This window comes from Pongo pygmaeus, chromosome 4 (assembly GCF_028885625.2).
Source record: "Pongo pygmaeus isolate AG05252 chromosome 4, NHGRI_mPonPyg2-v2.0_pri, whole genome shotgun sequence".
Taxonomy (NCBI): Eukaryota; Metazoa; Chordata; class Mammalia; order Primates; family Hominidae; genus Pongo; species Pongo pygmaeus.
In genome coordinates, this window is record NC_072377.2 from 85,085,996 (window position 1) to 85,112,980 (window position 26,985).

A 26,985-nucleotide genomic window follows, 5' to 3' on the forward strand; every position below is an offset into this window, starting at 1 on the left:
TCTGATAAGGGACTACACTGCCTCCTGAAGTGGGTCCAAGATCCCCGTGTATCCTGACTAGGAGACACCTCCCAGTAGGGGCCAACAGACACCTCATACAGGAGAGCTCTGGCTGGCATCTGGCAGGTGCCCCTACGGGACAAAGCTTCCAGAGGAAGGAACAGGAAGGAATCTTTGCTGTTCTGCAGCCTCTGCTGGGAATACCCAGGCAAACAGGGTCTGGAGTGGGCCTCCAGCAAACTCCAGCAGACCTGCAGCAGACGGGCCTGTTAGAAGGAAAACTAACAAACAGAAAGGAATAGCATCAACATCAACAAAAAGGACATCCACTCAGAGACCTCATCTGAAGGTCACCAGCATCAAAGACCAAAGGTAGAGAAATCCATGAAGATGGGGAGAAAACAGCACAAAAAGTCTGAAAATTCCAAAAACCAGAATGCCTCTTCTCCTTCAAAGGATCACAGCTCCTTGCCAGGAAGGGAAAAAAACTGGATGGAGAATGAGTTTGATGAATTGACAGAAGTAGGCTTCAGAAGGTGGGTAATAACAAACTCCTCCAAGCTGAAGGAGCATGTTCTAACCCAATGAAAGGAAGCTAAGAACCTTGAGAAAAGGTTAGAGGAATTGCTAACTAGAATAACCAGTTTAGAGAGGAACATAAATGACCTGATGGAGCTGAAAAAACACACCACGAGAACTTCGTGAAGCATAAACAAGTATCAATAGCTGAATCAATCAGGCAGAAGAAAGGATATCAGAGATTGAAGATCAACTTAATGAAATAAAGTGAGAAGACAAGATAAGAGAAGAAAGAATGAAAATAAACAAACAAAGCCTCCAAGAAATATAGTACTATGTGAAAAGACCAAATCTACGTTGGATTGGTATACCTGAAAGTGATGGGGAGAATGGAACCAAGTCGGAAAACACTCTTCAGGATATTATTCAGGAGAACTTCCCCAACCTAGCAAGACAGGCCAACACTCAAATTCAGGAAATACAGAGAACACCACAAAGGTACTCCTTGAGAAGAGCAACCCTAAGACACATAATTGTCAGATTCACCAAGGTTGAAATGAAGGAAAAAATGTTAAGGACAGCCAGAGAGAAAGGTCAGGTTACCCACAAAGGGAAGCCCATCAGACTAACAGCGGATCTCTCTGCAGAAACCCTACAAGCCAGAAGACAGTGGGGGCCAATATTCAACATTCTTAAAGAAAAGAATTTTCAACACAGAATTTCATATCCAGCCAAACTAAGCTTCATAAGCGAAGGAGAAATAAAATCCTTTACAGGCAAGCAAATGCTGACAGACATTGTCACCACCAGGGCTGCCTTACAAGAGCTCCTGAAGGAAGCACCAAACATGGAAAGGAACAATCAGTAACAGCCACTCCAAAAACATATCAAATTGTAAAGACCATTGACACTATGAGGAAACTGCATCAACTAACAGACAAAAGAACCAGCTAGCATCATAATGACAGGATCATATTCACACATAACAATATTAACCTTAAATGTAAACAGGCTAAATGCCCCAATTAAAAGACACAGACTGGCAAATTGGATAAAGAGTCAAGACTCATCAGTGTGCTGTATTCAGGAGACCCATCTCCCATGCTGCTGTATTCAGGAGACCCATCTCCCGTGCAAAGACATACATAGGCTCAAAATAAAGGGATGGAGGAATATTTACCAAGCAAATGGAAAGAAAAAAAAAAAAGCAGGGGTTGCATCCTAGTTTCTGATAAAACAGACTTTAAACCAACAAAGATCAAAAGAGACAAAGAAGGACATTACATATTGGTAAAGGGATCAATTCAACAAGAAGAGTAACTATCCTAAATATATATACACCCAATACAGGAGCACCCAGATTCATAGAGAAAGTTCTTAGAGACCTACAAAGAGACTTAGACTCCCACACAATAATAGTGGGAGACTTTAACACTCCACTGTCAATATTAGACAGATCAATGAGACAGAAAATTAACAAGGATATTCGGAACTTGAACTCAGCTCTGGACCAAGCAGATTTAATCAACACCTACAAAACTCTCCACCCTAAATCAACAGAATATACATTCTTCTCAGCACCACATAGCACTTATTCTAAAATCAACCACATAATTGGAGGTAAAACACTCCTCAGCAAATGCAAAAGAACGGAAATCATAACAAACAGTCTCTCAGACCACAGTGCAATCAAATTAGAACTCAGGATTAAGAAACTCACTCAAAACCACACAACTACATGGAAACTGAACAACCCGCTCCTGAATGACTACTGGGTAAATAACGAAATGAAGGCAGAAATAAATAAGTTCTTTGAAACCAATGAGAACAAAGACACAATGTACCAGAATCTCTGGGACACATTTAAAGCAGTGTGTAGAGAGAAATTTATAGCACTAAATGCCCACAAGAGAAAGCAGGAAAGATCCAAAATGAACACCCTAACATCACAATTAAAAGAACGAGAGAAGCAAGAGCAAAAAAATTCAAAAGCAAGCAGAAGACAATAAATAACTAAGATCAGAGCAGAACTGAAGGAGATAGAGACATGAAAAACCCTTCAAAAAAGTCAATGAATCCAGAAGCTGTTTTTCTGAAAACATCAACAAATAGATAGACCCCTAGCCAGACTAATAAAGAAGAAAAGAGAGAAGAATCAAATAGACACAATAAAAAATGATAAAGAGGATATCATCACTGATCCCATAGAAATACAAACTACTATCAGAGAATACTACAAACACCTCTACGCAAATAAACTAGAAAATCTAGAAGAAATAGATAAATTCCTGGACACATAAACCCTCCCAAGACTAAACCAGGAAGAAGTCAAATCTCTGAATAGACCAATGACAAGTTCTGAAATTGAGGCAGTAATTAATAGCCTACCAACAAAAAAAAGTCCAGGACCAGATGGATTCACAGCCGAATTCTACCAGAGGTACAAAGAGGAGCTGACACCATTCCTTCTGAAACTATTTCAAACAGTAGAAAAAGAGGGACTCCTCCCTAACTCATTCTGTGAGGCCAGCATCATCCTGATACCAAAACCTGGCAGAGACAATAAAAAAAGAAAATTTCAGGGCAATATCCCTGATGAACATTGATGTGAAAATCCTCAATAAAATACTGGCAAACCGAATCCAGCAGCACATCAAAAAGCTTATCCACCACAATCAAGTCGGCTTCATCCCTGGGATGCAAGGCTGGTTCAACATACACAAATCAGTAAACATAATCCATCACACAAACAGAACCAATGACAAAAACCACATAATTATCTCAATAGATGCAGAAAAGGCCTTCAACAAAATTCAACAGCCCATTCATGCTAAAAATTCTCAATAAACTAGATATTGATGGAACATATCTCAAAATAATAAGAGCTGTTTATGACAAACCCACAGCCAATATCATACTGAATGGGGAAAAGCTGGAAGCATTCCCTTTGAAAACTGGCATAAGACAAGGATGCGCTCTCTCACCACTCTTATTCAACATAGTGTTGGAAGTTCTGGCCAGGACAATCTGGAAAAAGAAAGAAAGAAAGGGTATTCAAATAGGAAAAGAGGAAGTCAAATTGTCTCTGTTTGCAAATTACATGATTGTATATTTAGAAAACCCCATCTTCTCAGCCCAAAATCTCCTTAAGCTGATAAGCAACTTCAGCAAAGTCTCAAGATACAAAATCAATGTGCAAAAATCACGAGCATTCTTATACACCAATAACAGACAAACAGCCAAATCATCAGTGAACTCCCATTCACAATTGCTTCAAAGAGAATAAAATACCTAGGGATACAACTAACAAGGGATGTGAAGGACCTCTTCAAGGAGAATGACAAACCACTGCTCAAGGAAATAAGAGAGGACACAAACAAATGGGAAAATATTCCATGCTCATGGATAGGAAGAATCGGTATCATGAAAATGGCCATACTGCCCAAAGTAATTTATAGATTCAATGCTATCCCCAGCAAGCTACCATTGACTTTCTTCACAAAATTGGATAAACTACTTTAAATTTTATATGGAACCAAAAAAGAGCCTGAATAGCCAAGACAATCCTAAGCAAAAAGAACAAAGCTGGAGGCATCATGCTACTTGACTTCAAACTATGCTACAAGGCTACAGTTACCAAAACATCATGGTACTTTTACCAAAACAGATATATAGACAAATGGAACAGAACAGAGGCTTCAGAAATAACACCATACATCTACAACCATCTGATCTTTGACTAACCTGACAAAAACAAGCAATGGAGAAAGGATTCCCTATTTAATAAATGGTGTTAGGAAAACTGGCTAGCCATATGCAGAAAACTGAAATTGGATCCCTTCCTTACACCTTATACAAAAATTAACTCAAGATGGATTAAAGACTTAAACATAAGACCTAAAACCATAAAAATCCTAGAAAAAAACCTAGGCAATACCATTCAGGACATAGGCGTGGGCAAAGACTTCATGACTAAAACACCAAAAGCTATGGCAACAAAAGCCAAAATAGACAAATGGGATCTAATTAAGCTAAAGAGCTTCTGCCAAGCAAAAGAAACTATCATCAGACTGAACAGGCAACCTACAGAATGGGAGAAAATTTCCACAATCTATCCATCTGACAAAGGGCTAATATCCAGAATCTACAAAGAACTTAAACAAATTTACAAGAAAAAAATAACCCCGGAGGAGCCAAGATGGCCGAATAGGAACAGCTCCGGTCTACAGCTCCCAGCGCGAGCGACGCAGAAGACGGGTGATTTCTGCATTTCCATCTGAGGTACCGTGTTCATCTCACTAGGGAGTGCCAGACAGTGGGTGCAGGTCAGTGGGTGAGCGCACCGTGCGCCAGCCGAAGCAGGGGCGAGGCATTGCCTCACTCGGGAAGCGCAAGGGGTCAGGGAGTTCCCCTTCCAGAGGTGACAGACGGCACCTGGAAAATCGGGCCACTCCCACCCGAATACTGTGCTTTTCCGACGGGCTTAGGAAACGGTGCCCCAGGAGAGTATAGCCCGCACCTGGCTCAGAGGGTCCTACGCCCACGGAGTCTCACTGATTGCTAGCACAGCAGTCTGAGATCAAGCAGCAAGTCGGCAGCGAGGCTGGGGGAGGGGCGCCCGCCATTGCCCAGGCTCGCTTAGGTAAACAAAGCAGCCTGGAAGCTTGAACTGGGTGGAGCCCACCACAGCTCAAGGAGGCCTGCCTGCCTGCCTCTGTAGGCTCCACCTCTGGGGGCAGGGCACAGACAAACAAAAAGACAGCAGTAACCTCTGCAGACTTAAATGTCCCTGTCTGACAGCTGTGAGGAGAGCAGTGGTTCTCCCGGCACGCAGCTGGAGATCTGAGAACGGGCTGACTGCCTCCTCAAGTGGGTCCCTGACCCCTGACCCCCGAGCAGCCTAACTGGGAGGCACCCCCCAGCAGGGGCAGACTGACACCTCACACGGCCGGCCAGGCACTCCAACAGACCTGCAGCTGAGGGTTCTGTCTGTTAGAAGGAAAACTAACAGAAAGGACATCCACACCAAAAACCCATCTGTACATCACCATCATCAAAGACCAAAAGTAGATAAAACCACAAAGATGGGGAAAAAACAGAGCAGAAAAACTGGAAACTCTAAAAAGCAGAGTACCTCTCCTCCTCCAAAGGAACGCAGTTCCTCACCAGCAACGGAACAAAGCTGGACGGAGAATGACTTTGACGAGCTGAGAGAAGAAGGCTTCAGACGATCAAATTACTCCGAGCTACGGGAGGATATTCAATCCAAAGGCAAAGAAGTTGAAAACTTTGAAAAAAATTTAGAAGAATGTATAACTAGAATAACCAATACAGAGAAGTGCTTAAAGGAGCTGATGGAGCTGAAAACCAAGGCTCGAGAACTACGTGAAGAATGCAGAAGCCTCAGGAGCCGATGCGATCAAATGGAAGAAAGGGTATCAGCCCTGGAAGATGAAATGAATGAAATGAAGCGAGAAGGGAAGTTTAGAGAAAAAAGAATAAAAAGAAACGAGCAAAGCCTCCAAGAAATGTGGGACTATGTGAAAAGACCAAATCTACGTCTGATTGGTGTACCTGAAAGTGATGGGGAGAATGGAAACAAGTTGGAAAACACTCTGCAGGATATTATCCAGGAGAACTTCCCCAATCTAGCAAGGCAGGCCAACATTCAGATTCAGGAAATACAGAGAACGCCACAAAGATACTCTTCGAGAAGAGCAACTCCAAGACACATAATTGTCAGATTCACCAAAGTTGAAATGAAGGAAAAAATGTTAAGGGCAGCCAGAGAGAAAGGACGGGTTACCATCAAAGGGAAGCCCATCAGACTAACAGCGGATCTCTCGGCAGAAACCCTACAAGCCAGAAGAGAGTGGGGGCCAATATTCAACATTCTTAAAGAAAAGAATTTTCAACCTAGAATTTCATATCCTGCCAAACTAAGCTTCATAAGTGAAGGAGAAATAAAATACTTTACAGACAAGCAAATGCTGAGAGATTTTGTCACCACCAGGCCTGCCCTAAAAGAGCTCTTGAAGGAAGCGCTAAACATGGAAAGGCACAACCGGTACCAGCCACTGCAAAATCATACCGAAATGTAAAGACCATTGAGACTAGGAAGAGACTGCATCAACTAACGAGCAAAACATCGAGCTAACATCATAATGACAGGATCAAATTCACACATAACAATATTAACTTTAAATGTAAATGGACTAAATGGTCCAATTAAAAGACACAGACTGGCAAATTGGATAAAGACTCAAGACCCATCAGTGTGCTGTATTCAGGAAACCCATCTCACGTGCAGAGACACACATAGGCTCAAAATAAAAGGATGGAGGAAGATCTACCAAGCAAATGGAAAACAAAAAAAGGCAGGGGTTGCAATCCTAGTCTCTGATAAAACAGACTTTAAACCAACAAAGATCAAAAGAGACAAAGAAGGCCATTACATAATGGTAAAGGGATTAATTCAACAAGAAGAGCTAACTATCCTAAATATATATGCACCCAATACAGGAGCACCCAGATTCATAAAGCAAGTCCTGAGTGACCTACAAAGAGACTTAGACTCCCACACATTAATAATGGGAGACTTTAACACCCCACTGTCAACATTAGACAGATCAACGAGACAGAAAGTCAACAAGGATACCCAGGAATTGAACTCAGCTCTGCACCAAGCAGACCTAATAGACATCTACAGAACTCTCCACCCCAAATCAACAGAATATACATTTTTTTCAGCACCACACCACACCTATTCCAAAATTGACCATATCCTTGGAAGTAAAGCTCTCCTCAATAAATGTAAAAGAACAGAAATTGTAACAAACTGTCTCTCAGATCACAGTGCAATCAAGCTAGAACTCAGGATTAAGAATCTCACTCAAAACCGCTCAACTACGTGGAAACTGAACAACCTGCTCCTGAATGACTACTGGGTACATAACGAAATGAAGGCAGAAATAAAGATGTTCTTTGAAACCAACGAGAACCAAGACACAACATACCAGAATCTCTGGGATGCATTCAAAGCAGTGTGTAGAGGGAAATTTATAGCACTAAATGCCCACAAAAGAAAGCAGGAAAGATCCAAAATTGACACCCTAACATCACAATTAAAAGAACTAGAAAAGCAAGAGCAAACACATTCAAAAGCTAGCAGAAGGCAAGAAATAACTAAAATCAGAGCAGAACTGAAGGAAATAGAGACACAAAAAACCCTTCAAAAAATAAATGAATCCAGGAGCTGGTTTTTTGAAAGGATCAACAAAATTGATAGACCGCTAGCAAGATTAATAAAGAAAAAAAGAGAGAAGAATCAAATAGATGCAATAAAAAATGATAAAGGGGATATCACCACCGATCCCACAGAAATACAAACTACCATCAGAGAATATTACAAACACCTCTATGCAAATAAACTAGAAAATCTAGAAGAAATGGATAAATTCCTCAACACATACACCCTCCCAAGACTAAACCAAGAAGAAGTTCAATCTCTGAATAGACCAATAACAGGAGCTGAAATTATGGCAATAATCAATAGCTTACCAACCAAAAAAAGTCCAGGACCAGATGGGTTCACAGCCGAATTCTACCAGAGGTACAAGGAGGAGCTGGTACCATTCCTTCTGAAACTATTCCAATCAATAGAAAAAGAGGGAATCCTCCCTAACTCATTTTATGAGGCCAGCATCATCCTGATACCAAAGCCTGGCAGAGACACAACAAAAAAAGAGAATTTTAGACCAATATCCTTGATGAACATTGATGCAAAAATCCTCAATAAAATACTGGCAAACAGAATCCAGCAGCACATCAAAAAGCTTGTCCACCATGATCAAGTGGGCTTCATCCCTGGGATGCAAGGCTGGTTCAATATACGCAAATCAATAAATGTAATCCAGCATATAAACAGAACCAAAGACAAAAACCACATGATTATCTCAATAGATGCAGAAAAGGCCTTTGACAAAATTCAACAACCCTTCATGCTAAAAACTCTCAATAAATTAGGAATTGATGGGACGTATCTCAAAATAATAAGAGCTATTTATGACAAACCCACAGCCAATATCATACTGAATGGGCAAAAACTGAAAGCATTCCCTTTGAAAACTGGCACAAGACAGGGATGCCCTCTCTCGCCACTTCTATTCAACATAGTGTTGGAAGTTCTGGCCAGGGCAATTAGGCAGGAGAAGGAAATCAAGGGTATTCAATTAGGAAAAGAGGAAGTCAAATTGTCCCTGTTTGCAGATGACATGATAGTATATCTAGAAAACCCCATTGTCTCAGCCCAAAATCTCCTTAAGCTGATAAGCAACTTCAGCAAAGTCTCAGGATACAAAATCAATGTGCAAAAATCACAAGCATTCTTATACATCAATAACAGACAAACAGAGAGCCAAATCATGAGTGAACTCCCATTCACAATTGCTTCAAAGAGAATAAAATACCTAGGAATCCAACTTACAAGGGATGTGAAAGACCTCTTCAAGGAGAACTACAAACCACTGCTCAAGGAAATGAAAGAGGATACAAACAAATGGAAGAACATTCCATGCTCATGGGTAGGAAGAATCAATATCGTGAAAATGGCCATCCTTCCCAAGGTAATTTACAGATTCAATGCCATCCCCATCAAGCTACCAATGACTTTCTTCACAGAATTGGAAAAAACTACTTTAAAGTTCATATGGAACCAAAAAAGAGCCCGCATCGCCAAGTCAATCCTAAGCCAAAAGAACAAAGCTGGAGGCATCACGCTACCTGACTTCAAACTATACTACAAGGCTACAGTAACCAAAACAGCATGGTACTGGTACCAAAACAGAGATATAGATCAATGGAACAGAACAGAGCCGTCAGAAATAATGCCACATATCTACAACCATCTGATCTTTGACAAACCTGAGAAAAACAAGAAATGGGGAAAGGATTCCCTATTTAATAAATGGTGCTGGGAAAACTGGCTAGCCATATGTAGAAAGCTGAAACTGGATCCCTTCCTTACACCTTATACAAAAATCAATTCAAGATGGATTAAAGACTTAAATGTTAGACCTAAAACCATAAAAACCCTAGAAGAAAACCTAGGCAATACCATTCAGGACATAGGCATGGGCAAGGACTTCATGTCTAAAACACCAAAAGCAATGGCAACAAAAGCCAAAATTGACAAATGGGATCTAATTAAACTAAAGAGCTTCTGCACAGCAAAGGAAACTACCATCAGAGTGAACAGGCAACCTACAAAATGGGAGAAAATTTTCGCAACCTACTCATCTGACAAAGGGCTAATATCCAGAATCTACAATGAACTCCAACAAATTTACAAGAAAAAAACAAACAACCCCATCAAAAAGTGGGCGAAGGACATGAACAGACACTTCTCAAAAGAAGACATTTATGCAGCCAAAAGACACATGAAAAAATGCTCACCATCACTGGCCATCAGAGAAATGCAAATCAAAACCACAATGAGATACCATCTCACACCAGTTAGAATGGCGATCATTAAAAAGTCAGGAAACAACAGGTGCTGGAGAGGATGTGGAGAAATAGGAACACTTTTACACAGTTGGTGGGACTGTAAACTAGTTCAACCCTTGTGGAAGTCAGTGTGGCGATTCCTCAGGGATCTAGAACTAGAAATTCCATTTGACCCAGCCATCCCATTACTGGGTATATACCCAAAGGACTATAAATCATGCTGCTATAAAGACACATGCACACGTATGTTTATTGCGGCATTATTCACAATAGCAAAGACTTGGAACCAACCCAAATGTCCAACAATGATAGACTGGATTAAGAAAATGTGGCACATCTACACCATGGAATACTATGCAGCCATAAGAAATGATGAGTTCATGTCCTTTGTAGGGACATGGATGAAATTGGAAATCATCATTCTCAGTAAACTATCGCAAGAACAAAAAACCAAACACCGCATATTCTCACTCATAGGTGGGAATTGAACAATGAGAACACATGGACACAGGAAGGGGAACATCACACTTCAGGGACTGTTGTGGGTTGGGGGGAGGGGGGAGGGATAACATTGGGAGATATACCTAATGCTAGATGACGAGTTGGTGGGTGCAGTGCACCAGCATGGCACATGTATACATATGTAACTTACTGCACATTGGGCACATGTACCATAAAACCTAAAGTATAATAATAATAATAATAATAATAATAATTACAATAAAAGAAAAAAAAAAAAAAAAAAGAAAAAAATAACCCCATCAAAAAGTGAGCGAAGGATATGAACAGATACTTCTCAAAAGAAGATATTTATGCTGCCAAGAAACATAAGAAAAAAAGCTCATCATCACTGGTTATTAGAGAAATGCAAATCAAAACCACAATGAGATTCCATCTCACACCAGTTACAATGACAATCATTAAAAAGTCAGGAAACAACAGATGCTGGACAGTGTGGGGAAATAACGCTTTTACATTGTTGGTGGGAGTGTAAATTAGTTCAACCATTGTAGAAGACAATGTGGCAATTCCTCAAGGATCTAGAACAAGAAATACCATTTGACCCAGCAATCTCATTACTGGGTATATACCCAAAGGATTATAAATCATTCTACTATAAAGACACATGCACACGTGTGTTTATTGTGGCACTGTTCACAATAACAAAGACTTGGAACCAACCCAAATGCCCATCAATGATAGACTGGATAAAGAAAATGTGGCACACATACACCATGGAATACTATGCAGCCATAAAAAAGGATGAGTTCATGTCTTTTGCAGGGACATGGATGAACCTGGAAACCATCATTCTCAGCAAACTAACGCAAGAACAGAAAACCAAGCACGGCATGTTCTCACTCGTAAGTTGGAGTTGAACAATGAGAACACATGGACAAAGGGAGGGGAACATCACACACCGGGGTCTGTCAGGGGGTGGGGGGCTAGGGGAGGGATAGTATTAGGAGAAATACCTAATGTTGATAATGGGTTGATGGGTGCAGCAAACCACCATGGCACGTGTATACCTATGTAACAAACCTGTGCGTTCTGCACATGTACCCCAGAACTTAAAGTATAATAATAATAAAAAAATAAAGCACCATGCTAAATGCTTTGTATCATAATCTAACAACACGTCATTCACTGAGCAGTAACCCCATGAGGTGGACATTATCATTCCCATTTCATTCCCATCAGGACATGGCCTTAGAAGGTGACATAGTGACTGGCAGGATCAGAGTTCAAACCCTGGTCTTATCTGGCTCCAAAGCTTTGACAACATTACCCTACTCAGGCTTCTGGTAAATAATTGCAATTCATACTATTTTAATCATAGTAGAGAGGCTTGTTCAGATATACATATCTCACTCTGTCACCCAGGCTAGAGTGCAGTGGTTCAATCATGGCTCACTGGAGCCTTAAATTCCTGGGGTCAAGCAATCTTCCTGCGTTGGACTCCCAAAGTGCTAGGATACAGCATGAGCCAGTGCATCTGGCCCAGATACATTAAAGACAGTCTACAAGATGAACCAGTTGGTTTTACCTAGAAGAGTGACCGCATCTGGTTAAAGCCTTTGTGCACATATTGTTACTCTACATACCTGTCACAATCTGTAGCATTTTTTGGCAGAAAAACTGGAGGTAAAGAAAGAGTTTAATAATACATACATACGTATATTTATTTAAGCAATTAATTCCTATATTAGAAATCTGAACAAATTTAAATTTCTGGCACAGTTTTATTAACCCTTAATTTTATAAGTTTGAAAACTGATAAAACCTACATAACAACTGCTCTGGAGAGGAATTTGGCAATGTCTAATAAAATGACATATGCATTTACCCTTTGACTCAGCAATGCTATTTCTAGAAATCTATCCCACAAAGGCCAGGCATGGTGGCTCATGCCTGTAATCCCAGCACTTTGGGAGGGTGAGGCAGGTGAATCACCTGAGGTCAGGAGTTCGAGACCAGTCTGGCCAACATGGCAAAGCCCTGTCTCTACTAAAAATTCAAAAATTAGCTGTGTGTGGTGGCACGTGCCTGTAATCTCAGCTACTCGGGAGGCTGAGGCAGGAGAATCGCTTGAACCTGGGAGGCAGAGGTTGCAGTGAGCCGAGATTGCGCCATTGCACTCCAGCCTGGGTGACAGAGTGAGACTCTGTCTTAAAAAAAAAAAGAAAGAAATCTATCCCACAAATATACTGGCAAAAATACAAACATACATCTGCACAAGACTACAAATTGAAATATTATTTGTAATAGCAAAAGACTGGAAACAATATAAATGTTCATCTGTGGAGGGCCAGTTGAATAATGTAGTGCGTCTCCACAATGGAGTACTATGTACATATTAAAAGGAATGATGAATATCTACTTATAGTTATGCCTAGTTTAATGACAGGGATGTGTTCTGAGAAATGCTTCATTAGGTGATTTTGTTGTTGTGGAAATATCATAGAGTGTACCCACACTAATCTAGATGGTGCAGCCTCCTACACACCTAGGCTATACGGTATAGCCTATTGCTCCTAGGCTACAAACCTGTAGAGGATGTTATTGTGCTGAATACTGTAGGCAACCGTAACACAATGGTAAGTATTTGTGTATCCAAACACAGCTAAATGTAGAAAAGATGCAGTAAAAACGCAGTATTAAAATCTTTTTTTTTTTTTTTTTTTTTTTTTAGAGATGGAGTTTTGCTCTTGTTGCCCAGGCTGGAGTGCAGTGGTGCAATCTCGGCTCACTGCAACCTCCACCTCCCGGGTTCAAGTGATTCTCCTGCCCCAGCCTCCCGAATAGCTGAGATTACAGGCACGTGCCACCACGCCAGGTAATTTTTTGTATTTTTAGTAGAGATGGGGTTTCATCATGTTGCCCAGGGTGGTCTCAAAACTCCTGACCTCAGATGATCCACCCACCTCAGTCTTCCAAAGTGCAGGGATTACAGGAGTGAGCCCCTGCACCTGGCCAGTATTAAAATCTTATGGGACCACTGCCACTGACCAAAATGCTGCTATGCAGCACATGACTGCATATTGGCATGGAGTGATTTTCTAGATAGAAATACTATATACTTTTACAGTGTATACTTTATACACTACATATACTTTTCTCCACCTCATTTTTATTTTAAGTGAAAAAAGTAAGGTGGAGAAAAGTATACATAGTGTGTTGAAATTTATTTTTATTTATTTATTTATTTATTTATTTATTTATTTATTTATTTTGAGACGGAGTCTTGCGCTGTCGCCCAGGCTGGAGTGCAGTGGCGCAATCTCGGCTCACTGCAAGCTCCGCCTCCCAGGTACACGCCATTCTCCTGCCTCAGCCTCCGGAGTAGATGGGACTACAGGCGCCTGCCACCGCGCCTGGCTAATTTTTTTGTATTTTTTTTAGTAGAGACGGGGTTTCACCGTGGTCTCGATCTCCTGACTTCGTGATTCGCCCGCCTCGGCCTCCCAAAGTGCTGGGATTAAAGCCACCGCGCCCGGCCGAAATTTATTTTTAAAATAACATGGATACATATAAATATTTCTTTACATAAAAAAAGAAGGATAAGTCACAAAATAAATAAAGGTTACATAGAAAGAGAGGGAGGGGCCTAGATAGAAGGTAGGGAGGAGCCAGATTCCCCAGGGTGAAATGGGTCTGTTTTCCAGATTTGACTCTGGTACCTGTAGATATTTTAAACTATAAAACAAAATTAAATGAAAATAAAAGTGATTCCTACAAAATAAAAAGCAAATTAAACAAATGAACTTAAGAATGTATGAAGTCAGTAGCTTAACCACATGGAAAAGGATTATTTCAAGTGACTTCAAAATACAGTGACTTGACTGTACCAGATGAGATACAGTTTGAGAAAGAAACTGCATAAATAATCTTAAACTACTTTCTCTATTCATTTGTTGGTGATAATATTGATACGGTTATTCTGAATCTAATTAATGTATATATACATATTAATTTCAATCAAATAAGTTTATGTCTTTAAATATCACCATATTCAGCATAAAATAAAATTAAAACCCAGAGATACAGACATAAAATCAAAGAAATTAAGTAAAACCATATAACCCTAAATTATTACAGTTTATTAATATAAATGCTTTAAAAACACATAATTTCTAATTCTGTCCACTAAAAAGTCCAAGAACGAATGCCCATTTTGATGTGATGAGCACCTTTCCTGCCAGGTTGTGGTCTCTACTTCTCATTTCTCCTGCAAGGAATCAGGACTCCTTGGAGAAATAATGGATTCTAAGTTTGTGGGGGAAAATGTAAAAGATGAGACTGAAACATTTTATACCAGAAGGCCAAGGAGTTATTAAACCCCTTTAACTTTGGACTTTTGTTCAAGGGACTTAGGGATTAAACTGAAGAAGCTCCCACTGCTCAAAGATGGGGCAGTCTGAGCTTTTCTAGTAATAATAACATTGCCCAGGCGCAGCGGCTCACGCCTGTAATCCCAGCACTTTGGGAGGCCAAGGTGGGTGGATCACCTGAGGTCAGGAGTTTGAGACCAGCCTGGCCAACATGATGAAACCCTGTCTCTACTAAAAAATAAAAAAAAAATTAGCTGGATGTGGTGGCAGGCCCCTGTAATCCCAGCTACTCTGGGAGGCTGAGGCAGGAGAATCGCTTGAACCTGGGAGGCAGAGGTTGCAGTGAGCCGAGATCGTGCCATTGCACTCCAGCCTGGGCAACAACATTAAAACTCTGTCTCAAAAAAAAAAAGAAGAATAACATGAAAATCCATAGGCTCCTAATGAATAAAGGGAAAGAGTCAAGACTTTCTTGGACAAACTTTTCCTCAGGATACTCAGGTCATTAGTGAGAGTTTCCCTCTAGAGAAGTATTTTAGAAAATAAATGAAGAAGAAATGATAGAATTAGCATATTACCATGTTACCAATATCTAATGACAGAATGATTGTAATCTACGATCATTAGGTATTATATGGCCTTGACATGAGAAATTTTTACCAAAATATCAAACCCTCATCAGCCGGGCGTGGTGGCAGGCGCATGTAATCCCAGCACTGTGGATCACCTGAGGTCAGGAGTTTGAGACCAGTCTGGCCAACATGGCAAAACCCTGTCTCCACTAAAAATACAAACATTATCAGGGCATGATGGCAGGGGCCTGTATTCCCAGCTACTCGAGAGGCTGAGGCAGGACAATCGCTTGAACCTGGGTTGCAGTGAGTCAAGATCGCACCACTGCACTCCAGCCTGAGTGACAGAGGAAGACTCCATCTCAAAGAAAAAAAAAATCAAACCTTCATCATGTCAATTTTTAGACGTAACTGTCAGATTACAAGAAATACAAAGGAGAGAAGAACACATTAATCAAGGCTACAGTGAGCAAATACAGAATATGTAAATTCTATAAAAGAAATGACCAGGTTTCTTTAAAAAATAAATTGCAAGAAAAAGAAGGGAACATTTTATGTTAAAAGACACTTAAGAGACCTATCACCTATACTGAATCCTGGTTTAATAAATCCCGTAAGACCTTCTAGTGAGACAGGATGTGGAAGCAGAACAGTGATATTGGTGATCCCGACCCTGTGTAGGTCTAAGGTAATGTATGTGTTTGTGTCATTGTTTTTAATAAAAAAGTTTAAAAGGTAAAAAAAAACCAAAAAAACAAATTTTAAAAATAGAAAATAGCTTATAGAATAAGGTAAGGACATAAAGAAAAATATTTTTGTTCAGCTCTATAAAAGGCTTGTGTTTTAAGCTCAGTATTATTACAAAAGAATCAAAAAGTTTTTTTAAGTTTATAAAGTAAAAAAGTTACAATAATCTAAGGTCAACTTATAATTAAAGAAAGAAAAATATTTTTATAAATTTGGTGTAGCCTAAGTGTGAGGTATTTATAAAGTCTATGGTAGTATACACTAATGTCTGGGGCCTTCACATTTGCTCAGCACTCCACTCACTGACTCCTGCAGAGCAAATTCCAGTCTTCCAAGCTCCATTCATGGTAAGTGCCCCACACAGGTGTACTTTTTTTTTTTTTTTTCGAGATGGAGTCTTGCTCTTGTCACCCAGGCTGGAGTGTATTGGCGCAATCTTGGCTCAGTGTGACCTCCACCTCCCGGTTTCAGGCTATTCTCCTGCCTCAGCCTCCTGAGTAGCTGGGATTATAAGTGCCCGTCATCACACCTGGCTAATTTTTGTACTTTTAGTACAAAATAGATGGGGTTTCATGTTGGCCAGGCTGGTTTTGAACTCCTGACCTCAGGTGATCCACCCCCCTCGGCCTCCCAAAGTGCTGGGATTACAGGCGTGAGCCACCGCGCCCAGCCAGGTGTACCATTTTTAAAATATTTTATACTGTATTTTACTGTATCTTTTTAATGTTTAACTATGTTTAGTTACACAAATAGTCACCATGGTATTACAATTGCCTACAGTTTTCAGTACAGTAACAGGCTGCACAGGTTTGTAGCCTAGGAGCAATAGGCTATACCACATAGCCTAGGTGTGTAAGAGGCTGTACTGTTGAGGTTTGTGTAAGTACACTCTATGATGTTCATACAAGGATGAAGTCGTTAATGATGCATTTCTCAGAACATATCCCGTCATTAAGTGATGAATGACTGTATAGACTGAAATATTTACAGATGATGCTTGGGGTTTTCCTCAAAACAATCCAGGCATATGGGGAAGTGTAGAGAGGTATTGATAAAGCAAGAGTGTCTGTGAGTTGATAATTGCTATAGCTAGGGGTGAAGGGTCCTTGGGATACACTGTACTATCCTCTCTTGTTTTATAGGCTGGTGCAAAAGTAATCGCAGTTTTCTCAATTACCAACCTAAATATGTGTGTTTGAAATGTTTGTGTATCTTGAAATTTTCTACAATAAGGGATGGTTAAGAGCTTTCACACATAAAATGTTTTTCATAATTTACTCTCTCCACTCAGATGAATTAGTGTTTACCTAACAACCTGATGAAATTCACCATTATAAAGATACTTATTATCGTTAATTATTCTTCTAGTACAGGAAGGGGATGTTAATAATTAGCTTATAGTGGCCGGGCATGGTGGCTCACTCCTGTAATCCCAGCACCTTGGGAAGACAGTGGGTGGACCGCTTGAGCCCAGGAGTTCGAGATCAGCCTGGACAAGATGATGAAACCCCATCTCTACAAAAAAAAAAAAAAAAAAACAACAAAAATACAAAAAAAATTAGCCAGGTGGGCATGGTGGCATGTGCCTGTAGTCCCAGCTACTTGGGAGGCTGAGGCAGGAGGATCACTTGAGCCCAGGAGGAATAGGTTGCAGTGAGCCGAGATCACACCACTGCAATCCAGTCTGGGCAGCAGAGTGAGACAATTAAAAAAAGGAGCTTATAGAAAGTCTGTTTGGCTGTTATGCCTTATGCCACAATGCATCTAAGGCTGAGAGCTATTTCTCCACAAAATTAAGACTGTGAAGTTACACTTAAGAGTGTTTCTTATAAGTAGGCCCTATGATTATTTTTTTACTTACTTAAATTGGGTCACATGTTATTTATTTTATTAAGAAACAAGATCACTACCTCTGCATGAATAAGCTCAGGTGCCACCAATATATGTCCCAGAGAACCGACAAACCCAGGAGAAAGGAGCCATGGAGCAATGTCACTTACCTAGCTGTCTCCTCAAACTGTATGTCATCCACTGAGGCTGTAACGCAGGAAACTCCAGCATGTTTCTCAGCTTCAAAAAATACATAAAAATGTGCTGCTTTAGTGGTGATATGAGAATATTTCAGTATAAGGGAAAGGAATGAAATGTAAGTGCATTGATTTTAGTCACCCATCCCTCATTCATTATAGCACCACTGTGCCCACACTTTCTGGATCAACTGGCTCCATACAACCTTTGCTCTGTGAGTTATGTTTCTACTGTATGGTAATTACTGTACTTTATCCTAATTTTTAACTTACATGATCTTGTATTTGAAATTTAATACCAATATCCTGCAAATCTAGCTATTGAAATAGCAATTTTAGTAAGTTGGTGCTGACTTTAAATATTTTATCAGGTACTATCCTTCTTGTTTTAAAATCAAAGCATCACAGGTGTAGCCACTGGCCTACATAACCAGTAGCAGAATCTGTTTAAATGATTTAACCACCGTAAGCACTTGAGCGGTATGGGAAACCCCGAGTCATCCCAAATCAAAGAGGATCTTCTCTGGGTATCACAGAAAGAGAGATGGGCACACAGTAGATATTTAGTCAATATTTATTTTATTATTACCAAATTTATGTCAAATTCAGTATACATTAATTACCTTGAAGGAGGAGTATTGAGTAGGGTGGGAGAATTCAGGAAGAAGCTTGGTTATTTCTATGTTCTATGTCTGCATGTAATTTGCTCATATTTTTTTTTTTATTGTTGGTTTTGCTTTACATAAAAAACACCAGAATTTATACTCTGTGGGGAAGATTTTGACATGCGCTTCTGCCAGATTTGATTTTGAGAAACAATCAATTGAAAGCCAAACAGATTATATTGGCTTTATAAGAACTTTTGACCTCATTTTTAGTTTTGGAGACTTCAGTCCTGGTGCCACATGATTAAGAAAAAAGAGTGAATTATACTGAATTTGTCTTGCTTGTGTGTACTGGATCATTATAACTACATATGTATTAATTGATAGTCCTAGGTAAGAAGACATGAGAGATACTCCACTGGGCACGTATTTAACACATTCCTGTCTAGGATCTAATTTTGCAGAAAATTGGACATTCAAATGTTACTAGTTGGAAGGAACTGTCCTTGGAAGGAACTGTCCTTGGAACTGTCCAACTAGTTCAGGGAAAGAAAGGGAAAATGGAAGAATCGGACTCTAGGAATGCTCAAGGTGGACTCAATTTAATTCAATGCACCAAACATTTGTTAAGTTCTTGCTGATTTCCAGACACTGAGTTGGACGAGTTCTTTTTTTTTTTTTTTTTTCAGATGGAGTCTCACTCTGTCACCCAGGCTGGAGTGCAATTGTGTGCTCTTGGCTCATTGCAACCTCTGCCTCCCAGGTTCAAGCGATTCTCCTGCCTCAGCCTCCCAAGTAGCTGGGACTACAGGTGTGCACCACCAGGCCCAGCTAATTTTTTTTGTTTTTAGTAGAAACAGGGTTTCACCATGTTAGCCAGGATGGTCTCAAACTCCTGACCTCATGATCTGCCTGCCTCAGCCTCCCAAAGTGCTGGGATTACAGGCATGAGCTCTATCTTTTAAGCAGTCCACTCTGTGGCACTTAGAGATCCAGCCATAGTCAGTACACTTTTAGAGCTTACGTTTTCCAGGGAACTACTGAAACCTTGCAAATATATGCTTAAATCATTGATTAAAGAATACTTAATAAACATTCGTTCCAGTTACTTGACATGAGGCAATGGGATGTTGAGGTTATTAATTCTTAGTAATAAAGTGTTATAATGTATACCAACATGAGTATCTTGAGTATCTTGTTTTTTTTTAAGAGATGAGGTCTCTATCACCCAGGCTGGAGTGCAGTGGCACGATCATAACTCACTCCAGCCTTGAACTCCTGGGCTCAAGTGATCTTGCCTCAGCCTCCTGATTAGCTAGGACTATAGGCATATGCCAGCTAACTAACTTTTAAAACATTGTTTAAAATATTTTTTGTAGAGACACAGTCTCATGATTTTGCCCAAGCTGGTCTCAAACTCCTGGACTCAAGTGATCCTCCTGCCTTGGCCCCTCAAAGCACTGGAATTACAGGCATGAGCCACCACGCCTGGCTGAGTTATCAATTCTGAATGACTTAAATGATAACTAAAATGCAGTAACCAGTAAAAAAATTAAACTTTTATTGTTTATATTGGGTATCTATTCTGTATATATAGCACTATACTAGGTTTCTTAAAGGATCAGAAAGTAATAAAATCATGACAGTTACTTTATATTAAGCATTTATTATTGATCAGGCACTGGGCTAGTCATTTAAGCATGTCAATTACATGAAGTTGGTACTATTATTAGCTCCCTTTTATAAATAAGAAAATTTAGGCTTAGAAAGATTAAATGCATTGTTCCAAATAGTGATTTTGACTATAGAAGCAATAGGAACTTTCAGGAAAGAGTAGGTTAGACAAACCAGAGAACATTCCCAGAGAAGGACGTGGCTAAATATGGGTTTCAGAAGCTCGATAATCATGATTTATACCATTGATTTTCAAGGGTCATTAAACTAAAAGGAAAAAAAATATGGGGACCAACATAGGGTCCTGGCTTCACATGTCATTACATGCATGCTGTGTTTTTAAACAAGTGTCAGTTAGATGACATGAACTCACAGGACTGGCTTGTTCCGGTTCTTGATTTTGATTGCCCTTCATACAGTGTACCAGCAGAAGTGGAAAACTGTAAAGCTGTTTCTGATTTCCTGGGAGAACTAAGAGAAGCTAAGTGATTGTAAGTAGGTATGAAATGATGACTGAAAAAATAGTGGTAACCTTCCTTCATTCCTTCCGTCCTTCAGCAGATATTGATTGAGCACCTGTGTTATGCAAGGCAGCCTCTGTGTTAACGTGCTGGCAATGGGAAATAGCCAGGACCTCTGCTCCCATGGAGTCTAGTGGATGAGCCAGAGGTTAATTAAATGGATATTGATATGGTTTTGCTGTGTCCCCACCCAAACCTCATCTTGAATTGTAGCTCCCATAATTCCCACATGTTGTGGGAAGGAACCGGTGGGAGATATAATTGAATCATGGGGGCAGGTCTTTCCTGTGCTATTCTCATGATAGTGAATAAGCCTCATGAGATGTGATGGTTTTATAAGGGGAAACCCCTTCTGCTTGGTTCTCATTTTCTCTCCTGCCGCCACCATGTAAGAAGTGCCTTTCACCTTCCACCATGATTGTGAGGCTTCCCCACCCACGTGGAACTATGAGTCCCTTAAACCTCTTTTTCTTTACAAATTACCCAGTCTCAGGTATGTCTTTATCAGCAGCATGAAAATGGACTAATATGGATATATAATGACAAAATGCACTAAGTGCTTTGAAGAAAACAGGGATTTTATGAGAGTCAGTAACTAAGATAATACACTAGGTGGGGTGTCCAGGAAGGCTTGAGGGCAGAGGAGGGGAGAGCCTGCTGAGCAGAGGGAACAGTGACTACAAAGGTCCTGGTGACTACAATGCAGAGAGTAGGAGGCAGAGTGGGTGAGATGAGGCTGGAGTGAAGGCTGAGGACGGGCTACGCACAGGGCCTTGAAGCTCTTGGTTGAAAGTTTTTGTAATTATTATTCTTCAAGATAATGTTGCACTGCCTTCTGGTCTCCACTGTTTCTGATGAGGTCAGTGGTAATTCTAATCGTTGTTCTCCTATATACGGTGCTTCGGTCTGGCTGCATTCAAGATTTTCTCTTCTCATAGTTTGACTATGATATGCCTGGATGTATTCTTTGTATTAGCTTTTCTTTCTTTTTTTTTTTTTTTTTTTTTAAGTTGGTGACAGAGTCTTGCTCTGTCGTCCAGGCTGGAGCGTGGTGGCACAATCTTGGCTCACTGCAACCTCTGCCTCCTGGGTTCAAGGGATTCTCCTGCTCAGCCTCCTGAGTAGCTGGGATTACAGGCATGTGCCACCATGCCCAGCTAATTTTTGTATTTTTAGTAAAATGGGGTTTCACCATGTTGGCCAGACTGGTCTTGAACTTCTGACCTCAGGTGATTTGCCTGCCTCGGCCTCCCAAAGTGCTGAGATTACAGGTGTGAGCCACCGTGCCCAGACTGTATTAGTTTTTCTTGGTGTTCTATGACCTTGAATCTGTAATTGTATGTCTTTCACCATATTTGGAACTCTAATTATGTTTATGTTTTATTTTTCCACAAATCTCTGATACCTTATTTATGGTTTTTTTTTTTTTTTTTTTTTTTTTTTTGAGACAGGGTCTTGCTCTGTTACCCAGGCTGGAGTACAGTGGTGCAATCATGGCTCACTGCAGCCTCGACCCCCCAGGCTCAAGTCATCCTCACACCTCAGCCTCCCGAGTAGCTGGGACTACAGGTACATGCTACCATGCCTGGCTAATTTTAACATTTTCTTTTTTTTGGTAGAGACAGGATCTCTATGTTGCCCAGGCTGGTCTTGAGTTCCTGGGCTCAAACCATTCTTCTACCTGAGCCTCCCAAAGTGCCAGGATTACAGGCATGAGCCATTGTACCTGGCCACACTTTGTTTATTTTTAAAATTCATTTTTTTCTGTTCTTAGATTGGATAATTTCTACTGATGTATTTTTGCATTTACTAACTCTTTTCTCAGCCATGTCCATTCTGCTGTTAAGCCTAGCCATTGAATTTGTTATTTTAGACACTGTATTTTTCAGTTCTGGAATTACCATTTGGCTTTTAAAAAATAGTTTCTATTACTCTGCAAAAATGTACTGCCTTTTCAATCTTTTTCTTCTTTTTCTTTTTCTTTTGAGATGGAGTCTCACTCTTTTGCCCTGGCTGGAGTGCAGTGGTACAATCTCGGCTCACTGCAATCTCCACCTCCCAGATTCAAGTGATTCTCCTGCCTCAGCCTCCCAAGTACCTAGGATTACAAGTGCCTGCCACCACGCCTGGCTAATTTTTGTATTTTTAGTAGAGACAGGGTTTCATCATGTTGACCAGGCTGGTCTCGAACTCCTGACCTCAAGTGATCCACCTGCCTCAGCCTCCCAAAGTGCTGGGATTACAGCAATCTTTATTATCATATTTTTCATTATATTATGGAGCACAGTTATACTAGCTGCTTTAAAATCCTTGAAGCTTAATTCCAGCATCAGGGTCACCTAGGCATGAATCTCCATTGATTGTCTTTTCTCTTAAGAATGAATCATGTTTCCCTTTGTATTTCAAGTAATTTTGGATAATATCCTAGCCATTGTGAGTGATCCATTGTAGAAACTGTGTTTCTCTGAAAAGTGTTGGTTTTGTTTTTGGTTTTGTTTTTTAAAGCCAGCAGTTAACCTGACCAAACGGAAACTATAATCTGTCTACCTAGAGATGGGCACAACTATTTTCAGTTCTTTTGGCCTCAACCGGAGGTTTGGAGTCTGTCCTATGTATACATGATTCAAGATTTGCCAGATATCTGGGCAAAGATTATAGATAGATTTTAGGGCTCTATCTCTCTGGCTCTTTCCTTTCTGGAATTTTCCCTTTTGTATTTCATTCAGTAGCTGTGCTTTTCCCAAACCCTGTCTTTGGGCTCTTCAAACCAGCAAGCCTGTGGGTTTTCCATCAGAACTATAGCTGGGAGAAGACTGGCATTTTCTTTCAGGCTTCAAGTCGTTTATAAAACAAACACAGAAAAAGCCAACACCATTTTGTTCTTTCGTGTGTTAACTTTCAAGTGTTCTAAGCCTACTTTTGTTCACTTTTCACCTGCCTTAAGTCTCTTTTATTTAGTGTTTTGCCCAGAGTTTATAATTATTATCTGTGGGAGATTTTTTAGTAGGAAGCACTTGAACATCTTAGAAAAATCCTTAAAGCCCTTGGTGAAGAAAAGAAAGAGAAAAATGAACAAAACATATGACATGATCAGATTAGCGTCTTCAAAGATTACTTTAGAAGCAGTGTGGAGAGGAGACCAGAATGAATGGAGATCAGTTTGGAAATCACTGCTGAAGTCTGCATGAAAGATGATGATAGCTTGGAGTAGATGGTCGCATCAGGGGTGCAGCAAAGTGGTTGGATTTCAGAGATTCCTTTAGGGGGTAACACTGATAGGACTTGCTCCATGCATAGAGTATGTGAAGGGAGAAGTAAGGTGGAGAGAGAGATATCAAGGATGACTCCTAGACTTTTGACTTGCTCAACTAGATGAGTTGGGCGCCACTCCGGAGACAGGAAACCCTGGAAAAGATTCACAAAGAGAAAACTGTGTGTGTGAGATGTTCCAAAATAATACATGGTCGTGTGAGATAGAGGATTACTCAGATGGCTTCAAGCCTTTAGACTTAAGGGACTGGAAAAACAATGGGGCCACTGACAGAAGTAAGGATAGTGAGAATATTTCATCTTTCTTTAAATATTGAGAAGACATTTTGGAATCCAGCAGTGCCTAGGGGTCATAGCAATGCCTTGGGGCCATGACTGGGATTGCAGTAATGTGGTTAAAGAGATAATGCTGGCCTGTAAAAAACTCTGAGAAAATCCCAGAGAAATCAGTTTTGTATTACTACACAGATTCAGTTACATCTTGGCTAAATAACATCCCCTGCTTATGTGGTGCCTCAGGCCACCATAAAGTGTTTAACACAGGCATTATTCATGTTGCCCAAACCAACTTTATCATACAGGTTTTCTTAATATTAGTAACATTATCAGTTATTAATATTATACTACTAATAGTAATGTAACTATTAAGGTATAGAGTAATTGATTGTCAGTTGGATCTTTCCATGGTTTCCAAAGATGTCAGGTCATAGAAATGATGACAACTGCAGGTGGGCCATTGTTTCTCCATCACAAGACAGAGGCACTAAGCAAGGTAACTAAAAGTCACTTCAATGGTCTCGTAATGTATTCAGTTGCCTTGGAAACAGACATCATTATTATTAGCAACCTCAGTGGTTTATGTATTATTTCTTTTTCCTATGTGTGGATTAATTTTGTGTTCATGTTTCCATTGTTAACTTCATATAACCAATCTCAAATCCTGTTAAAAAAAAAAAAAAAGGCTTAAACGAGTCATTGATTTCTCACAATCGTGGAGGCAGGGAAGTTCCAGATCGAGGTGCTTGCCCATTGTAGGTCCTAGCGAGGGCTCTCTTCCTGGCCTGTGGGTGGCTGTCTTCCTGCTGTGGGCTCACATGGCAGAGAAGCTCTCCAGTGTCTCTTCTTATAAGGACATTAATTGTATGGGACCAGGATTCCACTCTTATGACCTCATTAGCCTTAATTCTTCACTCCAAGTAAAGTCACACCAGGGGTTAGGACTTCAGTGTATAAATTTCGGTGGGTGGTGTGGGGGACATAATTCAGTCCTTAATAAATGTTTTTGCCATTTTTACTGTCATTCTGTCACAAGAACACAGTGGAGTTTTCCAGAGACTACATAAGGGTGTGGTAGCAGCAGGGTGAATGCAGAAGCAGGTATGAGACTCGCCAGGATGTAACCTTTATCACCACTCCTCTCGCTACACTTCTGTTCTTGTGGAAAATAGTTATTTTTTAATTAAAAATGTTATGCTAACAATGTAGTCCATTTCTTTTTTAAAAATAATTAAAAATTTTAAATTTCCATTACGGTAAATATGATATAAATAGCCTACATAAACAAAAGCTGCCTGGTTGCAGTGGCTCATGCCTGTAATCCCAACACTTTGGGAGGCTGGGGCCTCCCAACACTTCAGGATCACTTGAGTCCAGGAGTTTGAGACCAGCCTGGGCAACATAGTGAGACCCCATCTCTACAAAAGCAAAACAAAACAAAACTCCCAAAATCAGCTGGGCCTGGTGGCGTGCGTCTGTGGTCCTAGTTACTCTGGAGGCTGAGGTGGGAGGATCGCTTTAGCTCAGTAGGTCGAGGCTGCAGCGAGCTCTGATGGCGCCACGCTCTCCAGCCTGGGAGAGAGCTCAACAACAACAACAACAACAGACAAACAAACAAAAAACCCCGCAGAAGCTCTCTGGGCTCTTCACTTGTTTACTGGAATGAAGGAGTCCTGAGAGCCATACATTTGGGAACCGCCGGTCTCGGCCATGCCCAGCGCGGGCGCACTGTCGCAACACCCCTATCCCTGGCTGCGCGGGGCTCAGCTCTCCACAAGTACCTTCCTAGCCTTCCTATCCGCCCCCCAACCCCCAGCCGCCGCCGCTCCCGCAGCCCCGGTCCCGCGCCTCCCCGCAGCCCGGGCGCCCGCCTACCCGCCAGGCAGGCGGTGGTGTCGATCCACTTGAGCAGCTGCCCCGCGCTCAGCTCGCCGCGGGCAGTGGCGTGCGCCGGCTGGATGGCCTGGCTCATAAGAACCTCGCCGGGCGCCGGCCGCTCCATGGCCAGGGCGAGAGCGCTACGCCTGCGGCCCTCGACACCCCGCCATCCCCGCTCCGCCCGCCCCGCTCTCCCCGCCCAGCTCCAAAGGGCGCTGGCGCCGCCCGCCCGGGCCGCGAGCCCCTGGCCCTCCGGCCGCCGGGTGGTGGGAGCTGCGAGTGAGGGGGCCCGCAGTGTCACCCCAGGACTATCGCGAGTGGGGGAAAACCAGCGCTCTCGGGTCTCAGGAGAAGTCTGGGAAGTGCGCAGGGAGGGGGGCTCCCGGGTAGACAGATCTGGAAGGCGGCTCCCCGAGAGCCGGAGCGCGAGGAACAGCTTTTGACATAAAAAAGCTGTTACACTGTCTAGAGCTGCTATCAGTGACTGTACAAAGCAGTCCTCAGTAGGGAAACAGTGTCTCCAGAAAACCTCCAGCATGTAATGGATTGGTGGATGTCTG

At 41.2% G+C, this 26,985-nt stretch overlaps 1 protein-coding gene across 4 annotated transcripts in view; it reads right to left on the reverse strand.

The window, feature by feature from the left end:
- The window catches only part of ACOT12 (acyl-CoA thioesterase 12), a 71,217-nt gene extending 44,568 nt beyond the window's left edge, over positions 1-26,649 (reverse strand). The window contains exons 1-2 of one of the 4 annotated variants that reach the window (XM_054489818.2): positions 26,423-26,649; positions 18,175-18,244 (exon numbers count right to left, since the gene is read on the reverse strand). In XM_054489818.2, the coding sequence (XP_054345793.1) occupies positions 18,175-18,244; positions 26,423-26,549 (197 nt within the window). In that variant the 5' untranslated portion in view covers positions 26,550-26,649. Of the gene's footprint in view, positions 1-3,503; positions 3,547-12,128; positions 12,163-18,174; positions 18,245-26,422 lie in introns of those variants that run through there. The other 3 variants (XM_054489819.2, XM_063665458.1, XM_063665459.1) reach the window with 3 other exon arrangements.
- Positions 26,650-26,985: the final 336 nt, after the last annotated feature.